At 40.6% G+C, this 23,776-nt stretch overlaps 2 protein-coding genes and 1 long non-coding RNA gene across 6 annotated transcripts in view; 2 read left to right on the forward strand and 1 right to left on the reverse strand.

Annotated features, from left to right (window-relative positions):
• Nucleotides 1-19,677, forward strand: part of BACE2 (beta-secretase 2) — a 61,211-nt gene extending 41,534 nt beyond the window's left edge. The window contains exons 4-9 of the mRNA XM_053309416.1: nt 707-835; nt 2,775-2,909; nt 6,266-6,367; nt 7,876-8,025; nt 10,265-10,433; nt 12,036-19,677. Coding sequence (XP_053165391.1) covers nt 707-835; nt 2,775-2,909; nt 6,266-6,367; nt 7,876-8,025; nt 10,265-10,433; nt 12,036-12,289 — 939 coding nt within the window. The 3' untranslated portion in view covers nt 12,290-19,677. The remainder of the gene's footprint in view (nt 1-706; nt 836-2,774; nt 2,910-6,265; nt 6,368-7,875; nt 8,026-10,264; nt 10,434-12,035) is intronic.
• On the reverse strand, nt 674-22,946 carry LOC128350760 (uncharacterized). 2 transcript variants are annotated; one of them, XR_008319440.1, is made up of 3 exons: nt 22,452-22,946; nt 14,763-14,944; nt 674-851 (listed from the first exon to the last, which is right to left on the reverse strand). It is a non-coding gene; the product is annotated as an uncharacterized LOC128350760 (long non-coding RNA). The 2 variants fall into 2 exon arrangements; XR_008319441.1 differs by lacking the exon at nt 22,452-22,946 and adding an exon at nt 22,223-22,412.
• FAM3B (FAM3 metabolism regulating signaling molecule B) overlaps nt 22,409-23,776 on the forward strand; it is a 40,687-nt gene continuing 39,319 nt past the window's right edge. Inside the window, exon 1 of one of the 3 annotated variants that reach the window (XM_053309417.1) lies at nt 22,409-22,500. In XM_053309417.1, coding sequence (XP_053165392.1) covers nt 22,479-22,500 — 22 coding nt within the window. In that variant the 5' untranslated portion in view covers nt 22,409-22,478. Of the gene's footprint in view, nt 22,501-22,537; nt 22,971-23,110; nt 23,245-23,776 lie in introns of those variants that run through there. The other 2 variants (XM_053309418.1, XM_053309419.1) reach the window with 2 other exon arrangements.

The following is a 23,776-nucleotide window of genomic DNA, read 5'->3' on the forward strand; positions in this document are numbered from 1 at the left end:
ATGACTTGTCCCCTCAGCTAAGCAGGGTCCACCCTGGTTGCATATGAATTGGAGACTAGAAGTGTGAGCACTGTGAGATATTCCCCTCAGGGGATGGAGCCGCTCTAAGAAGAGCAGAAGGTTTCAAGTTTCCTCCCTGGCTTCTCCAAAATAGGGCTGAGAGAGATTCCTGCCTGCAACCTTGGAGAAGGTGCTGCCAGTCTGTGAAGACAATACTGAGCTGGATAGACTCAGGATATGGCAGCTTCCTATGTTCCTGTGTATGCTTACCCCACCTTTAATGCCCCTAGACATTCACATAGTGATGTAAGGTTCCCTTGGGGCCTACATGTGTCAACTCAGATTGCATGGTTGATTCCTGGATTTTATCTGTTAAATGGGCCTCTGTACGCAGGATTATACATGCATATACCCTGCTGCTGCTGCATGAATGGATGGATGGTGGTGCCTGTGATAAGCACACCAGGTGAGAGAGGAGGTAAGGTATACTCTTGCTTCCCACCCATATGTAGGGAATAATTGGAGAAAGGGTCATCTTAGACAGTGTCACCTCAGTGTCACACCAGTGTCACCTCAGACAGAAATCAACATCTACATTTATTATTTTAGTTGTTTAGAATTCTTTTTAACAAATCAAGCTATCTGCATGGGAGAATAGAAGGAGATCTATAGATTGATTTAGACAAATGTTGTTGTTTTATTGCAGCCTTCAAGTTCGTTGATGACATTTTTTGATTCCCTTGTGAGTCAAGTGGAGATCCCCAACGTCTTTTCCTTACAGATGTGTGGAGCTGGTTTGCCTACTTCTGGAACTGGTACCAATGGAGGTAGTCTTGTGGGTATCAATCAGCCTGAAAGGAAAAGATGAATGGCTTTTTTGTGTTACCTTCTTAGTATGTCTGTAACACAGTGAATTTAAACCTATTTACTTGGAAATAGGATGTTATTAGGTTCCTGTTACCGTATCTGCTAGAAAGCAAAACAACATCACTACAGACTTAAAACATTTTCTATACAGACCATTATAAGGCAGAAAGGTATATAATGTTCTTATATTTATCAACCCTATATTTCTTATAGTGATTACTCCATTGCTGAATAAAACATCTGTACTGATGAAGATAAGAATTTGACAATGTGTTTTCTTTTTTCTAAATCTAAGTAAAGTGAAAGCATCAAATTTTCCACAGAAGTCATTGTTTACTTAATACCGGGAATCTGATTCTGTTCCCTCAAAAGTTCACTGTTAACTTTTCAGACTGAAAATAAACTCTGTGTGTTCATTAGTATCTAATATTCTATTGGTATAAGTGTAACTTCCATGTATATGGGGCATAATTTATAAGCAAATATTCTGTGTTTCTGAAAGAACAATTTTTTAAATACAAAGTCCTCTCTTTTTAGTATAGAAAGAAAAGTCCCATTTTTAATTCTAAGAGGAATGTTAAGAATGTGAGACAAGGCCATTAATATTAATGGGATAAAATAATCTTGGCTGTTCACAGCTTTTTCTCTACATAATGTTAATTATTTTAAAGCAGTAACAATAGAGAGAGAATGCAGTACCCCATTTCTGTTCTTCTCAGAGTGACTTTTGTAACTGAATATCCTAAGCAACAATTATTTTTTGAGTAATGAACTAAAACTTGGAAAGCCTGGTACAGTATATAAACTGTATTAAGTCAGCTGAGCAAACAGTTTAGTTGGGAGAGGACATCTGCACACATGCACAGGCTGTAACGCTCCTTTGCGCTGCTCTGTGCCAGCCTTGTTGCCTGACCTTAAGACCTGGTGGGAGGAGGAAAGAGAATGCATGCATAGTTGTCATAGCTCTGCATTTTGCTTCTCCAGTTAGAAGCAGCAGTGTGGATTTTTTTCTTCAGGTGGCACTCCTAGGTTTGGACAAGTAGTACAACAGGTACAGAATGGGCACTGTCCTTGGTGAGCAGGTATTGCAGTTTGCTTCTCACTGGCTTGCCAGCAGAGAGTGAACTAATTCATGACTAACTGTATTTGGTGAAGCAGCCAGTTTTTAAGACCTTTTACTTGACTAAGTGGTCATTGATTGAGTTAATCAATTGCATTTGTATAATGTAACAAGGTAATAAATGAATGGAAAGTACAGTTTCTCATATTATTTAAAAATAATCTATCACTCATTGTTTAGCAACAGAGGGGGACTGTTTTCATAAAATGTGTGACGTGGGAAGTGCTCTGACCTCCCTGGGTTTATGGCTTTGAATTGATTGTTCCTGAAACTGATAATGCTATGCTTCTGCTCTTCCAATCAGCCAGTGTTCTTTAAGTACAAAGGCTTAATGCTGGCCGTGTCAAAAGGTGTTCACAATTGTTCATCACTATCAGTTATTTCGAACGCTGTTTCACGGTGCTGTGTGTGTATTTTCAGTACTTAATATTCATTTGTTCAAGCAAATGCACGTTTCAGAATACAAAAGAAATCTATTTGAAAGGCATACTAAATTGATTTTAGTCATACCAAACTGATTTTTTTTCACTTTAGTGGGAAAAAACGTGATTTCAATCACTTTAGTTAAGGAATTGCTGTGAAAAACCAGACTGCAGACCTATTTTACACATTAATACAATTGCCTCTCTTGTTTGTTGTAAAAGAAGCTAAAAGTGTATTTAAATATAATTTTAAGTGTCCTGAGCACCATCTGGCAGGATGTGTGCATGCTGTATGCCGTATAACGTGTGTGCTTTGGCTGTGTGCTGCAGTGGAGTTAAAGCTTGTGACTTGTGTTCCTTTACAGATCCTGGGCGGAATTGAACCAAGTTTGTATGAAGGGGAAATCTGGTATACACCTATCAAGGAAGAGTGGTATTATCAAGTTGAAATACTGAAACTGGAGGTTGGAGGCCAACCCCTTGATTTGGACTGTAAAGAGGTATTTATAATAAGAATACCTCACTTAATATTCCTTTATTAATGTTTTTGTTTGCAAGCAAGAATTGGAGGAATTTGGTATTATGTAAAAATCCTAATGGTGCTTCAGATCAAGTACCACTGAAATCTTGAGAGCCAATGTGGTACAATGGTTAGAGGGTGGAACAAAAACCAAGGAGACCTAATTTCAAATCCATGATGTGCACTGCCCAATTTCTCTCAGCCTAACCTACCTCACAGGATTGTTGTGAGGATAAAATGGAGAGGAGAGAACCATGTATATGCTGCCTTGAACTTTTTGGAGGAAAAGTGAGATTAAAATGTAATGAATAGAAAGCATAGACTACTACTGTGTATATTTATATAATTCTTTTTAACCCAAGTTTTCAAAGTGGTTTACATAAGACAAACAAATAAGATGGTTCCCTGTCCCCAAAGGGCTCACAGTCTTAAAAACACAAGGTAGACACCATCAACAGCCACTGGAGGGATGCTGGGCTGAGGGTGGGTAGGGCCAGTTGCTTTCTCCTTGCTTAAATATATAGAGAATCACCATTTGAAAAGGTGCCTCTTTGCTCATTAGCAGGGATTAGTTTAGAGTATACTAGATTAGAATCTGGGTTGTAAATATCAGTTTAAATATCAAGTAATATCAGTTTGTGATCCTATTTACCATGTTCCTCTGGTAGCTCTCTATCGCCACTCCCATATATCTGGACTTCTCAGTCTCTGAATGTCTCCGTGCCATTTGGATATATCCTGCATTACATCAGCTCTGCTTTATAGCATCAAAACCTGTCTGGCAGGTTTACAAACAGATTTGGCAACAGTGGACACTACTTAGTGGGCACGTCTCTGAAAGAGGCCCATTGGAGTGGAGTAGAATGGAATGGAATGAAGATGCCCAGGAGGAAATACCACAGCCAACATTTTCCCCACTATAAGGGAAAAATGGCTGCATTAGTAGATGAGGCATGCAACAACTATAAGCATAGCTGCGTTGTTAATCATTACTAGTTTCTTATAAGCTCTTGGTTTTAGGGTTTCAAGCTTTTTTCTTCACAATCAAGCCTTAATCCAGAGAAAGTGAAAGTACTGCTGGTTGTGAACATATCTGTTCCTGGAACAAGTAGACAGAATGAGTTGGATGAGGTTGCACTTCCTTTTCAGAGTTGGATTTGCAACATGGATTGCCAGGTGGCAGCAATGGCCAAGCTCACATTTGGCTAGCATTTCCCATTTTCACAACAATGGGAACTTATTTAACATCTATTTTCTGTGTGCATAGACCTGTTCCTCCTAAGCAAATAGCCATTACTGCACTGCCCTACTTCCTTTTGGAGAAACAGTGGGCATGAAAATGACTCCCTTAGGAATGGACTCCTGCCAGTCTGCTCTCATGGACGTAGCTTTTTCATGGACTCTGTCTGGGTGGTGTATGTGGCCGGCAAGCAAAATTTCCATGATGGAAGTTTTAGTGGTCAGGTATACATGGGCAAGGGCTATTGCTCAGGGATAGTGCATGTGTTTGCACACACAAGGTTTTATCTCTAATCCCTGGCATCTCCTGTTAAAAGGTTTACATAGCAGGTAATAGGAAAAACCTCAGCCTGAGACCATGGGGAACCATTGCCAATCAAGGTAGACAATAGTGGACTGTATGAGCCAGTGTTCTGACTTAATATAAGGCAGTTTCATTTATGTATATTTAGAAGTACATTTGAGGTCAGTTTGCCAAGACCCTGGCAACAGGCCTTGCTGTGACTACATTTGGCAAGCTCACCACTTCTTCCTTTCCTGGATAGGAATGACCCTGCTGTGTTGGTAGCCCATAACTTGGTGACATCCAGATTAAACTGTAGTAGTAGCCTCTGCATGGGGCTGCCTTTAAGAAGTACTCAGAAATACCAGGTACATAATCAGGGTGTTTGCTGGAGAATATAATGATGGGTTGTGATATCTTCACGTGCTTTCTGGGGTCAATTAAAAGTGCTGGTGTAGTATGTTGCTAAACTACAACTTCTATCATCCCCAACTACAATTTATTGTACTAATGGGAGTTGTAGTTCAGCAACATCTGGAGGCCCCAAGGTTGGGAACCATGAATCTAGGTCCAAGAACCATCTTCTCACATATGAACCTACCCTTACAAATATCCTTTTTGGAGACCCTACTCGATGTGCCCACACCATTAGATGTTTGATTAGTGGCCTTTGGGGATAGCAGCACAAAAATATCCCATCCTAAGGTGATCCACTTGATTCTATTTTTATTGGTCTTTAGGTGATAGAGTATTGGGACTTTAATTATATGATTATGATTATTATCACATAATCGTGTTAATCATATTCCATATGCAGATGGGCTTCTGTTTCTTTAAGAATTCTGAAGGAGATTCACCTTTGGTTGTCATTTTTCAGTGATTCACCTATAGAATGTCTGTTCCTATAGGGATGTAAGCAAATTTGATAGCAATTTAATATTGTACTGATCATAGCCATATGATCTAAAGCCCATTGGTTAAAATGCCTTCAGGTGACAGTGATTTTTGAGTAATTTGTACTTATTTGTGGACAGTAATGTTTCCAAGCCTTTGTACATACTCATTCTAAATTTGTGTTAGCACACATATAGGATGAGAACTTCTGTTCTAGGCCCCAGTTCAGATGACTTTGTTACACTATAGAATTAAGGTAGGCCTTGACAAATTCTCTTTGGATCTAGGTCTAGGAGCTAGCCCAAAATTTTAAGGGTCATGCAATGGATACTTGACAAAATTCGTGGACTTTGTGTCAGACATTATAGGAGAAGGGTAATTGGACTTCTCTCTCCCCTTTACAAGTAACAGAAGAGATACAGCTGCCTGGGACAAATAGATATTTTATTAAGTAACTCTACCTCTGGATATCTTAATCTAGGCACTATGGTTAAATTTCTAGGCACCATGAGTCCCTGGTGCCTGGGATTTGTCAAGCCCTTACTTAAGGCAGCCATTTTCAGACATAGAAATAGTTCCGTTTACTCTTTCACATTGAGGCTGCCGGATGTGAAGTATGATGTTTGATAATGTCCATAGAGAATGAATGTTGTAGGCCTAGTGGTGGGTGGTGGCGGCAGCCAGGGCAGGACATATTATAAAGCTGTTGTTTGGACTATGCTGAGGGATTCTTGAAACAAGTTGGGCTTGAGGCACTTCAGAAATGCCATTATAGCTGTAAGTGGGGTGGTCAAGAGCTGGCCCTTGTGCTCAAACCTCTCCAGCCCAGATCCCACCACAGGGAACAGTTGTACTTATGACTTGCCCGTGCAGTTGTTTGATGCCATATGTTAATATTTATCTTCCTCGTTCTTGATTAGTACAATGCAGATAAAGCCATTGTAGACAGTGGCACCACTCTCCTCCGCCTGCCAGAAAAAGTCTTCAATGCTGTTGTGGGAGCAATTGCACGTACATCCCTGGTAAGCTACAAAAATGTGTCTTCTGAGAAAGCTTGTTCGTTAAAGGAACAATTTTTAATAGCTGTCTTGGGACAAAAGTGTTTCAGTTCCCAGTCAGGGAACTGAAACTAAATATGCCTCTTTCCATGTGTGTGGAGGCATTTTAGATGGGAAAAAATGTAAATGAATGGTTATCATCCAAATGACATAATTCTGTTTTGCTCCAAGGTATTTGAAAATCATTAACATTCTGTCTTCTCCAAACATGGAGGATTTGGGCTAAGAACTAATTGATTTGTTGGCAGCTACTCACAATATCAGTCGTCTGGCCTAGGAATGCTGGTTATTGTTCACTGCCAACAATGTGCCTAGTATCTGATTAGAGTACAAGCTAATTTGCCTAGAGAAGAGAGGGATAACCTTTAATGGATCATAGATGAGTGGTCCAAGGCTCAAAATGGCACATGGCAATCCTATTGTAATGGTGATGTTTGTTTAAAAGAGAGTGCATCAAAAATACCAAAATTTATGAGAAAAGGTTACCACCAAGTCCAAACTTCTGCAACAAAGCAAGGCTATTCACGTGTGCCTGCCTGCTTCTCTCACCCCGAATCAACTTATACAAAAACAGACCGAACTGTGCCACAAATGGGAAGCAGGGCCGAAGCTAACTGGGTCATGTCAAATTATGTGAATGCTGTGCGTTATGAAGGCATTCACATTTATGGGATGCTTCCAAGAAATTGGTAAGAGGGAAGGAAAAGGAGGTTATAGTTTCTTCTGGTACAAAGAAGAGACTGGAAGGAAGCATACACTGTCAACAAATACTGGTCGACATGCTGCTTAGTGAAACCTCGGTGTAGGCAAGCCACTGGGGCTGCTGCGCACATAAAAGGCAGCCCCGGGGCTGTTGTGGAGGCTACAGAACTCCCTCAAACAGCATGCGGATACTCTTGCACCCTCATTTCAAGTGGAAATAATGGAAGTAATGTGACAAATGAACCGCTTCCCCCCCCAAAAAAAAAACCCTCCCCAAAAAAACGCAAGGCACTTGGGGAGGAAAAAAGCAACAAAGTAGACAGCCTACCTAAAATATGGGCAAATAGGGGAAGGCGATCAAGATTAAATCTGTATTCTATGCATATGTCTTTTGAGGTGCAAAGGGGGGGGGGGAGAACAACTCATCCTGCAACAGAAAAACCTGCACCCAGTGCTGTTTTTGGATACATCTATCCGCACTCTGAAAGCTGTTCTTAATGTCATTTGTGAAATGTTCAAGCATGCCAATATGGAAGTATATGCTGTCCAAAAAATAATTAGTGTGATATCTTGAAGACTTGGCCTCCTTTTATTAGTGAGCTCTTCTGGCTACATGTTGAGATACTGGAAATAGCAAATGGTTACAGCTCTCCCTTGTCAAACCATGCACAGGAAACAACTAACAGGGATTGTGGTGGGTGAGAGAAGAATTATGGTTTCTGAGTACTAAGTATATTTTGTTTTGGATTTCTTCTTCTTCTCCCATATAGATCCAAGAATTCTCATCCGGATTCTGGTCTGGTGCACAGCTTGCTTGCTGGGATAAAAATGAAAAACCTTGGACATACTTTCCTAAGATATCTATCTATCTGAGAGATGAAAATTCGAGCAGATCATTTAGGATCACTGTCCTTCCCCAGGTCTGAGCTGTTTTTGTATTGTATCAATCATACAAAGAAATGATACTTGCACTGGCCATATGGTGACATAAGCACTGACTGAAAACACTTAATGAATATTCTATTGTAGATTTCACTGCTACACACATTCTCTCTCCTTAGTAGTGTTGCCATTTCTTTCCTCAGAAGGTAGCATGTCCCTGGCAGAATTGTGCTAGCCCTCTAGTGAATTATTATTTTTAAAAAACAATGTAGAATAATATTTTTATTAGTACCAACTAAGATGTTGCAAAGTACTGAGCAAGCTTTCAAGTTCTTCAGAACTCTTAAGGCTGGATGTTAGGCAAAATAATAAAGGTGGGCATGGCAGAAAAACCTCAGGGTTTGTAACAGTCTTGCGATGGAATGCAGGAGTTTTTATGCAGATAGTTTCTGCTAGCTGTGAGACAGATTTTGGTGTGCACTGAGGGCTAATGGGAAAGAAGCAAGATGGCTCTTCTCCCATAAAGCCATTCTTGCTTCTTTCCCAGAAAATATAAAATCTAGTGGTTACCTGGATCTGTCTCCAACACTAAGCAGAGAGGTAGCTTTGTTGTTTGCAAGGCAGTGGAAGTCTGTATATTGGGCAAAGCTGGCCTTGAAAGTGTAATAGTTTTAAAGTTAATAGTGTAAAGTTTGCTTGCTTGCATGCTTGTAACTTTGTAAAGATCTCTTCAGCACATTGGCCATACAGTATTCACATAACCTAACCATGGCGACTGAATGTGTGCCAGTGGGGTGTGTGTGTCAGACTGTAGAGGCAGGCCCCAACCTACACACATTCTATTAAATGTTTGCATGGAATCTACATCTGGATCTCTCCCAAGCACACACACCAAGTGCTACGTACCTGAAGTTGCATGCACACGAGCTCTTTGCAGACATCAAGCTGAACCCCCCACACCCTACCTGTGTCCACATCCTAGAAGACTGGGGAAGCATATAGGGCTTTTAGTTGGCCCTTAGTGTCCCATGCCCACCTATTGAACAGGGCAGTGTTTGCATTTTCACAACAGTGGAAACCTTCTTAACATCATTTTTCTGTGTGTATAGACCCTCCTAGGCAAATAGCCATTACTTCTCTGTTCTACTTCCTTTTTGTAGAAACAGTGGACTGGTTCACAAGCAATTCCCTTAGGACTGGGCTCCTGCCAGTCTGCTCTCATGGACATACCTTTTCTGTGAACAATGTCTGGGTGGTGTAGGTGGCCAACAAGCAAGATTTCCATGATAAAAGTCCTAGTGGCCAGGTATACATGGGCAAGAGCCATTGCTTAAGGATAGTGCGCATGTTTGCACACACAAGGTCTTGTCTCTAATCCCTGGTATCTCCTGTTAAAAGGTTTATCTAGCAGGTATTGCGGGGGGGGGGGGGGAACCTCTGCCTGAGACCCTGGGGAACCACTGCCAATCAAGGTAGACAATAGTGGGCTGTATGAGCCAATGTTCTGACTTGATATAAAGCAGTTTCATTTATGTATATGTAGAAATACATTTGAGGTCAGTTTGGCAGGACCCTGGCAAAAGGCCTTGCTATGACTACATGAGAACTGATGTAGTGTTTGAACTGGCTTTGTGTTTCATAATAGTAGACTAAAACTTTAAAATGACCTCCAGATATAATTCTAGGTTTAAACTTTTAATGAATAACCAAACGGGTCTGTTCTTGCCTTGATGGCATTGTTTAGTCTGAAGCATAATCTTATTCATCCAACTATCATGTTAAAACATTTAAGCAAAGGTCAAATATACTGATATGCAGTCTGGTTCCAGTATGGTTAGGGAAATCGGAATGTCTCCTTCACAAAACTGCACTTGTTTTTCTTGTTCCAGTTACTTAATTGCAGCCAGCAGATGTGTATACATTTTTTTAAAAAACTCATTAAAAAAAACAGGGCCAAAGCTTATGGCTGAATGAATCCCACTTTGACATGGAGACTGGAAGAGTTAGGAATTTAGGCAGAGGCAACTATAGAAGAGGAGGATGGTGCCAGGTCTTAAAAGAAATTTCTGCATGAGAGATAAGTGGGGGTTGTGTACATTGACTGTTTGGTAGCAGGAGACAGCTCACATGTTAAACTCAGCAATTTTACGGTCTATGGAATCATTTTCTACAGCTCTACTTAACGCATTTGGCTGCATTTTTGCATTCAGTTCTTATCTTCTAAGCAATGTATGTGGCTGTTCTTTAATAGTCAATTTTTTTCTTCCAAATAAACAGCTTTATATTCAGCCTGTTCTAGAGATTGGTCAGAATCTAGTCTGTTATCGGTTTGGCATCTCCTCTTCTTCCAATGCTCTGGTCATTGGTGCTACAGTGATGGAGGGGTTCTATGTCATCTTTGATAGAGCTCAAAAGAGACTGGGCTTTGCATTAAGTCCATGTGCTGGTAAGAAATATGCAACTCTTAAGCACTTTAATTCCTCAAGCAGTATTTGCAGAACTGCAAATGAATAGTTTTTCTGGCACTGTGTGTGTGTGTGTGTGTGTGTGTGTGTGTGTGTGTGTGTGTGTGGCCTTAACAGTAGTCCTGCAAAGTATGCCAAGCAGAGAGATGATTACTTGCCCAAGCCACCCAGTGAACAACATAACTGAACTGTGCTTTAAAGAATCATGCAGCTAGTTCCATGTACCTAAGGGAACTTTTGGACTCTGTGTTCCTTGAACAGCAGCCTCCTATTCCATATGACAATTACTTTTGAAACTGCTTTTGAAAGCAGTTTGATGTGAGACAGATTATTATGTCAGCTGTTCAAAAGAGAGACTTTAAAATTCTACATGGCTGGAAGCCTAAATTTAGTACTTTGGATCCTAGCTTGAATTTTGCATCTAAAACTCTACACACATCCGTGTGTGAGTATGTATGTATCAGGGTTGCACAACTCTGGCCCTCCAGCTGTGTTTGGTCTACAGTTCCCGGCATTGGGTTGTGGTCCAACATCTGGAGAAGGGCCAGAGTTGTGCAGCCCTGGTATATGCACACACACTTGCTTGCACACACGCATACACACACACCACACTTTTGTGCGGATAGATATAGAGGTTATTCACACAATCAAAACCTGTGTTCTATCTAGGTTTGGGAGCTGTGTGTGCTCTCAATTTTTGGTTGTGTGGGAGCAAGGTTAGAGGGAAACCCTGGGTAGAAGTGATTGTGTGGGAGCAAGGTAGGAGGAAAAGCTCCCCAGGTTTGCCTCCAACCTTACTTCCACACAATCACTTCTACCCAGGGTTTCCCTCTAACCTTGTTCCCACACAACCAAAAATTGTGAGTACACACAGCTCCCAAACCCAGATAGAACACAGGTTTTGATTGTGTGAATGACCTCATAATGGTGTTCTAGGAAGACTTCACTACAGGAACACTTCACTACAGGGTTTATTTTGACCCTGGTTGCCATCCGCAAACCTAATAGCCCCGAACATTCCATAAATCCTGAAAGCTTATAGGGCTCTTTGGGAGATTCCCCCTCCCCCCACACACACACACCTACCTATTAATTGCAGATGTAACTACTTCTGCATACCCCCAGTATGAAAAGACCATTACCTTTTTTTTTAACCTTTTTATATTTCACATGCCAACTGATAGGTACTCAACCACCTGTGTTCACTCTTAGAGGAAATTATAATGGAGTGGATTTTGTTCTGTTCTTTTGTAGGAGTAGCACAACTGAATGGCAAATAAATCACAAATGGGAAAATCTGATTAAGGTGTAGCTGGGCTTTGTCTATGGTTCTAAAACATGTGGATAATCCTTAGCTTAACAGAGAGATGGGACAAAATAGTTGCAAACATCAGGGCTGCAACCAAACTAAGTTAGTCATACCCATTGAAATTAGTCATGGCTAATTTAAGTCTCATTAACTTAAATGGTGCTTAATGAAGGCTGACTAGCCTGAATGCTGTCCATCATGATTAACAGTTTTAAATGTGTGAACATTTCCTTGTTAAACATTTATCTCCTTTTCTATTTTTGCACTCTTTTAGAAGTTGATGGTCTTCCAGTATCTGAGATTGAAGGTCCCTTCACAACTGCAGATATAGCAAGCAATTGTGTAGCTACACTAACCTTCCAGGAACCATTGTTGTGGATTGTGTCATATGCCCTTATGAGTTTCTGTGGACTTGTCCTCCTTGTGCTAATTATCTTGCTGCTCATCCCACCTCGGTGCCGTCATCATTACACTGACAATGATGTCGTAAATGATGAATCGTCCTTAGTACGGCATAGATGGAAATGAAGAATTTGATCAAAGGACAAAGAATCCTTGTACTCCACTTAGTAGGATTAAGGATGGACTATCCCAACTGAAGGTGGAAGTTTAAGCTTCATTCCTTTATAAACACAAGCACCACGTTGCATCACAGGATGTCCTCCAGTTCTGCTGCATCATAATTTGAGCTTTATTTTCTAATACCATTTTTTTAACCAAATACATAACCACTGCAAGTGCTATTCTGCTGTTTCTAGTCAACATTGTTACCAACGAGCCTTTAAGCTCTTAGTACTTTTTTGAAAAAATTCCAATAAGGTTAATTCCTCCACTCTTCATCAAAGACATAAATAGTTATGGTTTTGTTAATCCATTAATCAAACTTCCAGTGTCATCAGAATGCTGAGCCAAAGGTTTGTCGAGCTTTGAATTTATTAGTCATATTTTAAAGAAATGCAGTTTGTTGCTTGTGAACTACATCTCAATCAGTGGTTGGTGGAAAGGGATGTTAGTTCTTTCTGTCAAAGGAAGCAAGTGAGACTGAAGAAAGTTTGTCTTTCAGATGAAGGAAAGTATCTGTTACTCTGAATGGATCTCTCTTTGTGATCTAAACTCTCAGAAGAGATGAAGTAGGGAAAAACACTGAAACCAAAACCTATTGTGCAGCCTTAATATAAAACAAGACTACCTCTGAATTTACAAGGATGCTATTCACAAGTATGATGCAGGTAGAACTGCTCTCAAAATAGGAAAGATCTCTTTCCATGGAAATACAGCACAACTGCTTAGCTCTTTTCAGCTCTCCCTTTGGACTTTTCCCCATTTAATGACATTTTAAAACATTTGACTTGACCACCCACATTAGCAACCTGTTTTCTGAATTCATGCATTCAGTAATCTTAGGATGGGTTCTTCAAGCCTTTGTCTGTGCATCCTGCAAAACAGATGGGCTATAAGGGCAAGTGTCTCTCTTTACACCTTTTGGAGTTCTCTAATGACTTTAAATTGAAATGAAAACAATACAAGGTAAGGGGAATCTCTTCAACTCAAAGGTGGCCCATTTGGCAAAGGCCACTGTTGAGAAAGGCCTTTTCACGAATGAACAGTGATTTAGATGGATGGGCCCCTGATTAACATGCACTTTTGAAAAAGCCTACTATTGGAGGCGTGGCAGAAATAGGACACTCAAGGTTTATTTGCACATTGGTCTCAGCCCGTGCCAGCTTTCACCCACAAACACTGAAAGTATGTGACAGCAGCATGTCCAAGCCTGGCTTGAAACAGGCTCCTCCACCCCCCAGTATTTTTAATGGGGACACTTTTGTGCGATGAGAGCCCAATTATGGGTAGTAGAACTGAAAATGAATTCCTAAAACTAAAGATTCACTGAGATTAATGAAGTGATGCTATCTTTCAACATTCATTTATCCATATAGTAAGCAATTCCATTCCGTGGGAATCAGCAACTTGTCTAATTATTGTAGAGGCAATACAGTCTCTGCTCCGTTCTTCAGATTCAGGTATTGCCCTGTAAAAATGACTACGCAAATGTGTGGGAAATGGTAGTTTGTCAAACAGGTAAACTTTCCTTTTCACATAAATAATTTTCCACAGTTTGGATCATGAAGTTAAAGGCTGTCACATATCACACTTTCATTTCACTCAAAGATGCTAGATATGTAAGCAACTTGTATACACTTCTTATGGCATAGGCAACAGAGCTGTTCAACCAATGATGCCAAGAACAAACAATCTGCCTTAAAAGGTTTTCATTAGAAAATCACAGGGAGTAACTTTCACATCTGTAGCATTCCAATAAAGCTGTACAGGAAGCTTGTCTTCCATAGTTCCTCCCTTGAGAGACACATTTATGTTGTGTGATGGGATTTTTGGTTACCTATTCCACTCAGTGGGGACAGAATTACCACTAAAGATACTGAGGATCCATAACTGGATAAGCGCTTCTGAAATGCAAGCCTATTTGTTTTTTAATCTCCACGAAGAAAAGCACACTGTTCTGTTTAGAGGGAAACTTCATTTTCAGTTGATTGTGCTCTCCTGATTCAATCTTCTGGTTTGTAGCTAACATTAAAATCCAAATCACTTTTTCTTTCTTTTCAAAGTGACAGTAGTCTCTACAGGAAGCCTCTGATCTTGCAATTTTACTTTAGAATCCATTTTAATGTCTTTCTTTTTGCATAAAATCTTGAAACACAGCAATGCAAAGCAAGCAGTAAACTGCCTTTATGGGGATGAACTAAACACTCTTGAAAGATGTACTTTGATAGTGAAAAATGTTTTGGTAGCAGCCTGAGCATCATTCCCAGTGCAATTACATTCATTAGAAGCCTTTCACTCCACAATATTTCATAGTGGTGCCTATTAACACTTTCATTTTGAATATCATTAGTTAAGACACTGTAAATATGAGTGCTTGAATAGCATATAAGCCATAATGCATATAATAAATATAATATAATGCATAGTTTTTGTTGAATACCTTATCACTAGAACGTGGATATTGAAAACAGTGCTGACTGACACTTGCTTGAAGCACAACTTTCATCCATCCATCCTTTAAATTTAGATATACAGTTGCTAGCTGTGAAGGCAGCAGTTATTCCGCTGTTGCTCAGGCAACAGTAGCAGCAATGGTAGCACTGATAAAGTTCCATTGTAAACCTGAAACACATTAAGAAAGTGCACTTGAGCATCTTCTGGGAAAGGTGCTGCACCATTCAGCCTTTATCTGTTCTCACTTACTATTTCCCCCCCCCCCCCCCACCTACCCTGTCATAAAAATTTAAGGGAAAGTTTCTGTAACTAAATTGAAAAAAAATAAGATCTGTTCAGTAAGAGGAGGGTTGATTGCTTAGTTAGGGGCTGTCCAATAAAACCTTTCAAACTAGGACACATGCTTTGGCCACGAAACTGCTATTCTTTATCATTAGTGATCAAATTCTGCTACAAACATTAGTTCTTCATTAGTAGGGAAATTTTTAATTTTGTTCAAGTTTAACAAACGCTTTAGGTAATGTAGTAATACCAAGATAGGGCAGATTCAAACTAGGGACCAGCAGAAGATGGTATCCTTTCTTAGATGATCTGCAGCCTCGTGGGATGTATTTGTTACAGAACTATAACTTTAAGTTACAGGTGGGGCATCAGACATTTGAATTTTCTTTCTTTTTTACTCCTTGCACATTCAGAACTAGCATGTAAAGGAGATGTGTATAAGGATCCTCCCTGATGCTTGTTCTTTATGCGTGCACAAAGAGTTTCTGATGCAGATCATTTGGACACTGGATTTCTGCACTTGCATACTAAACTGACTACAGGTCAAGCTCTGAGGTTGACCTTTTGGACCACTTAATTTTGCTTGATTGCCAATAGAGAAAACATGGTTCTAGATAAATATTTGATTTGCATATTATCATTGCACAATGAACTGGGTCTTAGTGCAAAATCATTTGTTGGCATCACATCTTTAACATTGCTTAATGACAGCAGTCAACAAGACTGTTCAGGCAGATCTTTCCATATGTATACCAAATGTATGGAGGAGTGTGCCTAAGCAGATACAGCTGTACTGATGCAGGTCAAGGGGAATGGGGCTATCACCACAGCTCCCCACTCTGTGTTTGGTATGCATATAGAGGGGTTAGTCCAAACAACCCTATTGAGTGAAATAAAACACTACATTTCTGTCTTTTGAGTCTTCCTAAGGCTAAGAGACATAAGCTCTCTGTTCTTGTTCCCCTATGTCTTTTTACTTTACAAAAGTGCCAATTTGCAGTAAACGTGACAGTTTATTATTACTTATATGGATTGTAAGCTAGGTCATCTTTATATTGCTTTGTCTATCGGGACAACCTCACTTATTTCTAGCCTCAAGGTCTGTATAAAAATAATCTAGAATGGCCATCTTAGTGACCAATTTCCAATGTGGTAAAACTTTGCATGTCAGATTCCTAATATGCAAGTTTTAAATGTTTAGTATTCTAAACTTGTACCAATTTAAATGTGGAAGTAAAAGTAATCTCCCTTTAATGTTGTAACTAATACTGGCAGTTTTAAACATTGCTAAAACATCAGTGACATCCTTACAATGCGAGTTGAAATATGATTAGGTCTTTAATCATGGTCCAGTAACACTTTGTTTGAACAATCAAATGTTTCCTGCTGTCCAAGACTACTTAAAAGGTAATTTAGAGTGTCTTACCTCTCTGAGACCTAGGTGAAATGCAAAACAAGTTTGTGTTTTACCTCCCCCCACTCTCTCTATATTTTGCCAGTTGGTGGATTCACCCCATCTCTTTAAGGTTTACATTTCATATAGACCACTAAACAAATAGAGCATGCAGAAAGTTTAGTTTGGTATAAAATGTGAATTGAACTCTAGTCTAATTACACTTACTCTAAACTATAGTTTTAGTACAGTGGCAGCTGATGCATGAAAACTTGCATTCACATTTTTTATGCCTATAGGAATGCCTTTTAATATATTCAGACATAAAGGTGAAGTCATTTTCAGCTCCTTTGATAAAGCTTTGTTGTAAATGTACTTTCACATGATCAACATAATATTAAACTTAGTCCTGAGAAGATAAGCACCCTCACTCTAGTTTAATCTGATAATGTGAGGGCATGTGCACAAGAAAGCATCACAGCAGATCACAGCATAGTGCAAAAGCACTATGTGGTAACTTTTCCTTTATGAATTACTATGTAAACTTGCTGAAAAAATGAGCCGCCTTCTAAAATTGGGGAGAGGGTGGTACTCACTGGAATCGGCACACTAATTCTGAAAGAGAATGGCCAAGTTGTTTTATGTGCTCTTCAAAGTGTATCCAATATGCAACCAGACAGAAACAGATAATGTATTATCATTACTAATTCTGAATTGATAGAGACATTGCGGTTGAGTTTCTCGTTAATAATGTTGTCACAAAACATTAACATGTCCTTTAATCTCATGGAATACATGCAACTGGCTAGCCCACAGCTATAAAGTCCAGTTTTCCAATAAACATTGGGCTCGTTGGATGAGACCATCCCTGCCCAGTGCCTGTGCGATTAGGAAGGGAATGCACCAAGGGCATGGACATCCCAATGCCCTCCTGGCATGTCTCTTTATTGTGTGTGGGGCTGTTCATCTGAATGGACTCATACACTTGTTCTTTAAACAAGTATTTGGAGTGCATGTAGAGGGGCTATTTGGATTAACTCTCCCACCTCCACCCCCACCCCACTATGTGATAAAGGGACATGTCAGGAGGATATAGAGAAGTCTGTGGAGGACATGGCACATCCTCTTCCTAACTGCATGTGCAGGGATTGTACCAGCTGAACTGGCCCCTTTAGTTGCTTTCCAATGATAAAGCTTTCCATTGAAGAAAGGAATATTTAGCTTCAAAATGGAGAATAATCACAGCTTTCAAATTGTTCAAATGTCTTGTTATATTTAGAATGTTGTTATAAGATCATCGGTATCAGTAAATTATTTTAAAATGCACCTTCTCTAAGTAGGAATGGGAGAATTTGCAACTATGTCAATGAATTTAAGCTTATCTGAATACTTTGATATTACTATTTTCATGATGTTTACATACGTTTTGAGTGCATTCCAGGACAGCAAGTCCTATTATCTTCAATGCACCTTCATGTGTGTACAAAAGGTAGTGTGAGTGACCTTGTCAACAAGAAATTTGGCACAGAGATACCTCTTTGGAGAATTAGCAGAAGCTGATTAGGACCAATCTATTCCTGCTGTTGTCCCCTCAGTATGTGAAGTCTTGTATCCCCATTTTCTCCATCTGAAAACCATGAGCAAATCATCCCTTTGCTAGTCGTCCAAGGATTGCATACAATTGGTAGCCCCTCTCTCTTGCTAAAGTGTACCACTTCAGGCTGCACAAGGTTGTATATTTATTTCCACATTTTAAAAAATCCCTGCCCATATGAAACTATTGTGTCAAGAAGAATATTTGAACCTAGCCATCTGCCTGATGTGTGAGTTTTGAATATATTTAAAACCTATTTAAGTATATTAAAAGGAGTGTTCAATATTTGATCCTCCACCTACAATCTGAAGTGGTTTAGTCCAGCAACACAGAGACCATATCAGCTGGATAATTATGCATTCTGCCTCTATACAAAATGGAAGAATGGATATCTATTGCTGTTTCCTAGCAAATAATTTCATCAGTTTTTAATAGCTTAATGGAAAGAATATAAAGACTGTGTTGAGTTGAAACAACCAAGAGATGAGGTCTGGGAAGGGGCACTATTAGAAATGATCTGATAAGCCCCCAAATATTTGTCAGATCCCTTAACAGAAACAACAAAATATGTTGGTTTGTTGCATCAAAGTCAATGTTGGGACCTACCCTGTATTTTTATTTTTTTAAAGAAATAGAGGCTTAAGCTACTGTCTTTATTAAAGGAAGAGTTATTATATAGAGAGGGGGAAGACCATACTGCAAGCAATCACTAGAAGCACTTCAACACTAAGGAAATTATGGCCCTTGATACATCAAGAAAAAGTAGGATTAGCTAGCAGTGCCAGACAGATGTGTACATTTTGTTCTAAAAACAGCAATAGAAAATAAGATACTTTGCTATTCAGAAGGTCCAGTTGTGGTAGCGACCTGTCGCTTATTGATATGACCACCACATGAAGATTATTTTTCACTGCCTCTGTGAGGAGGCAGCCTGCTTGCCATATGGCTCAAAAAAACAGTGTGCTTTTGTCTTGGCATAACCCACCAGATGCAACCCGATAGCAGCATGGAGGCAAACCAGACAATCAGAGCAAGTCCCTGTGGCAAGCTACTGCATACAACATGGTTTGCTACCTGTAGCAGTTGCCATGCAGAAGTAATTTCCTTTGGCTTCCATGTGACATTTGCATTATGTGAAGCAGCCCAGCCATTATCAAGAAGTTACTAGTGGTTTAGGTTGCTTAAGCTCTTTCTCCATCAGTGTTCCCTCTAAAGGGATGCAACATCTGGGAATCCCTGTTAGAGGCAACACTGATGGAGAAAGAGCTTAAGCAACCTAAAGCACTGTAGTAGCTTCTTGTTGACTACAATTCCCATAATCTCCAGCCAAAGGCCATTGCAGCTAGGGATGCTGGGAGTTGTAGTCAACAAAATCTGGGAATCCCTGTTAGAGGGAACAGTGTTCTCCATCTCAGAACAGAACTGTGGTGGTGTTAAATAAAAATGAATATAAATCATACAAGGCCAACATCTTGGGATATTGTATTTAAAGTATACTAGAAAACTTGTCAGTCATCACTATATTTTTTAAATGGTGGGGTGTGTTTTTGTACTTAATTCCTCTGTTCTCAGAAGTGCACTATGTAAAAAAATAATCTGGTTTTAAGTTAATAAAGGAGTCTAACCTCTTCAGCGTTTGTGTGCATGTATGTGTCACCCTATTGATACCAACTTATTGTTTTTAAGCTGCCAACCAATTCTGAAATAAAGCATAAAGTAGGTGTTGGTTATAAAGAATGGTTTCAGATATAAAATGAAAGCAGGATACCTTTGTGGGTGAAATCCTGACCTTGCTAAAATCTATTGCTTTTAAAGAGATTTCCAGGTATTTGCCAATAGATCTAAATGTGGAGCACATTGTCATTCACAAGGTGGCGCACTTGCACAACCTTCCAAACATAAAACATTTATTCTGTGCTTGACTTCAACATCCTAAAATAATTGAAAATAAAACATAATGTACAAACATACAGGCAATCAACTGCTTTTGACAAACAAGCCAGCTTCAGATGTTCATTATTTCCAGGTTGCTAAGTCATATATTTAGTACTGCAACTACAGTCAACTGTCTAATTAGCCCATTAAATCTCACTCTTGTCATTGTTCTGTATCTTTAAGATACCAACCCACATGCCCAACCGGTTAGCAAAGAAAACTTGTTGGAAATTTAGTCACATGCACAATGTCACTGGTACAGAATGCAGACTTCATGAATTAAAATCACAGGTTTTACCTTCTATTAATAAATCTATTTAGAGTATGCACTGTAAAGTTCATATGCCTACCATAATATTTAAAGGGATTGTGCTTTACTTGTTAGCTAAAAATTCAAACTTAGATTATAGATGCTAATATTTTATTAAAGCCTCCAGTGGCTGTTGCTGGTTTCTGCCTAGTGTGTGTTTTTAGGCTGTAAGCGCTTTGGGGACAGGAGATTAGGGATATGAATGAATTGCGATTCATAGTGTGATTCAGAACACATCCCTGGGACTTTTAAAACTTAGGAGCATACCTGCTCTTCCGCCACTTGCCCCCACTTCCTGTATCGGTGCTCCCCCCAGCTATCACACACTGGCAGCGCTCTTCCCAGCTGCCCTCCCCTCGTGTAGTGCTGGTGGTGCACAAATGGCCTCTGCACAAATGGGCATTGTTCAAAGCCAGCTGGGGAGGGCTCTGCCTCCATATGATGATAGCTGGAGAGGAGCACTGCCAATACAGTGACAAGCAGCAGAGGAGCAGGTATGCACCAGCTCTCCATTTTAAAGGTGTTGGGGATGTGCTGCGAATCGTAATTTGTGCACATCCCTACAGGAGACTCATTTATTTACTTAATTTTTCTATATAAACAGCTTTGAGAACCTCTGTTGAAAAGCAGTGCGGTAGGAGTAGCAATACAGCATAACCTCTTGGTCAACTTTATCCTTCCAAAGATTGAAAGCTGTGCTTTCAAACTGATGTTCATGTGGGTATCTTGAGAAGGAGGGAGCAGTCAAACAGGTTAACAACCAAATATGGAGAACTTTTTTTCTTGAACTGCTTATGAGTCTGCTCTGTTCTCAAGTCTACACCTAGGACATGTACATCTCCCACCACGTGGCTCCTGCCTCCAAGTCACTGCACTTCATCAACCAGAGTAGCTGGCTTTGGAATAATTAAAGGCTTTGTAAATACTACAGCATTTCAGGTGTGAGGATGATGAGAATGCAGCGCACAGCCTCATTGTGGACTCTCCTTCCTAAGGGATGGAATATGCATTGCAAAACAATGTACATAAATTGCTAAGGAGGTAACACACGGATATGCAGCAGCTCACACAAATGATGCCTCCATGCAAGCACAGCCTTGCAGCAGTCCCAGCCATCTTCCATTCCAAGGTGAGCGCATCAGGAGGGCTATCTCATGTGAACTAGCCTATAAAAGTTCACTCTGGTTACCTCCTAACCATGCTACACCTCCTGAGAAGGCATGACAAAGCCTGAACACGGGCTTTTCCCTCAAACGTATTGTTGGACAAGTCTGGCTTTTAGTAGTCAGGGAATTGTTTTAATATGCCTTTTTTGGTTTTGCCTATTTTTTCAGATTATAGAACATAAGGCAGGACAGAATATTCAGTATTCTGAATATTCCTTATGGAAAATACTTTTTTAATAATAAAATATCTAAATTTCCAAAATGAAATATTAAAATATTATTACAATAGCCAATTGGGCAGGGCAGAGGCCATCGTTCAGTGGTGGAGCATATGCTTTGCATGCATACAGGCCTGAGAAAATAACCTTGTCTAAAACCCCAGAGAATTGCCGTATCCATTCAATCCTGCAATCTGTTCCCAACAGCAGCCACACCATGTGTCCTGGGAAGCTCAGAGTAGGTGCATGATGCATCTTTTGTCTCGTGTATCTGAATATATGAAGCTACATTTTACTGAGTCAGACCATTGCTCCATTTAACTCAGCCTTGTCCACAGACCAGCAAGAGCAGCAGCTCTGCAGGGCTTTAGATGTGGGGAGGTCTTTTGTTTTGCTACCTACCTAGAGATGTCAAGGATTGACCCAGTGCTTGGGAGGAGGAGGCAATGGTAAACCCCTCCTGTATTTTACCAAAGACAACCACAGGGCTCGTTTGTGCTCGCCAGGAGTCGACACCGACTCGACACCACACTTTACCTTTATCTTACCTAGTGATGCCAGGAATTGACCCAGGGATCTTCTGCATGCAAATCATGTGCTCTAACCATTGAGCAAATTCTATCAAGAGAGTTGCTGCCGCCGCCAATGTGGACACAGAACGGACGTAAATAGATCAGTGGTCTGACTTCAGTGTAAGGCCGCTTCCCAAACACGTGACTTTTAAAAGGCTAGAATTCTGGAACGAAAAGGGGAAGAAGGCAGCTCCTGCAGACTCACCTTCTAAGGGTTAAGCGAATCAAGGCCATGCAACAACCCTCACGAGCCAGTGTGTGCAGTTTATTTGCTAAGGGGCGGGAGAGGCGGTTAGGTGCCCTTCTGGTCTGCGCTGCTCTACAGGAAGCCCCCTTTCCCCCCTGCAATGAACCTTCCCCGTCGCCATGCGGCAAGCGCTGCCCCCTGGCGGGAGCGAGCATCGAAGGAACTACTGTGCCGTGGACTGGCTTGAGGGGTAGTTTCCTTTCTTTGCTCTCCTGCGCTTCATTCGAGTTCAGTGCCAATTTGGGAGTTTTAGTTTGAGGCTGGCCGGCGGGCAGGCAAACAGGTGTAGCAGAGTTCGGTACTTCCTCCTCCTCCTCCTTCCAGCTAGAGCAGGAATCTGCCAGTACAAGAAGCAGAGAGCAAAAGTTCAGCCCGGCAGCACATTTCCTTGTCCGTCATCGCGTGCAGATTGTAGGGAAGGACTCCTTGGGAAGCCCCAGCAGGACCTAGTGAAGAAGATGCGGGTGGGCTGCAACAGTGAGTAGCGCACACTTTCTCACCCGGCTGACTAGCTTTCTCTCGCCCCCTTCTGTGAGGATCTTGACTTCCGTGCCAGCAAGCTTGTGCTGGTGACCGGGCTTCGTCTGTTTGCTGTCACCACCACCCCCGCCCCTGGACCAGAACTTAGTTGAAGTATTGAAATATGAATAAAATGGAAGTGTCTCTGGACATGTGCTGCAATCTTTCCCTCACTACTGAGCAATCGCAGCACGTTGAGGGATAAGAAGCCCTGCCACCTTTCATTTTAGAAGTGGGTTTATTTTCACATCTATATCCTCTTCTTCCTCCAAGGAGCCCAGAACAGTGTATGTGGTTATGGTTATCCTGACAACAACCCTGTGAGCTGAGTTAGGCTGAGAAAGGAGCCTTTCTGTCTGAAAGCGACTGAACAGGGAAGCCTGTTGTAAGGAATCAGGGTGGTAGGCGGTGTTTCCTCTAAGCTGTGTGGATGTGCCTGCACTCACACTTTGTTTGTTTTTAATGTCTGCTCATTTAATTTAGATCCCACTTAGGCTGAATCATGAAGGCCCCACTCTGAATGCACATGTGCACACACTACCTTGATACTGCTGCCCAGAACAAAACCCGTTCCATACACAAATGAAAAAAATTAGTGGGAAAACTGGTGGTTGGTGGGGATATTTTCCACTATATTTGTTCATGGCCTCTATTGAGAGTTGTCTGATACCCTTAGACTGAAACAGAGGTTCTCAAGCTTTGTTTCATTCAGTTCCATTTGCTGCCTTTCGAATGCCTCGAAGGTGAATCATTAGTGAGCCACA

The sequence above is a fragment of the Hemicordylus capensis genome, chromosome 3 (genome assembly GCF_027244095.1).
Source record: "Hemicordylus capensis ecotype Gifberg chromosome 3, rHemCap1.1.pri, whole genome shotgun sequence".
Classification (NCBI taxonomy): domain Eukaryota; kingdom Metazoa; phylum Chordata; class Lepidosauria; order Squamata; family Cordylidae; genus Hemicordylus; species Hemicordylus capensis.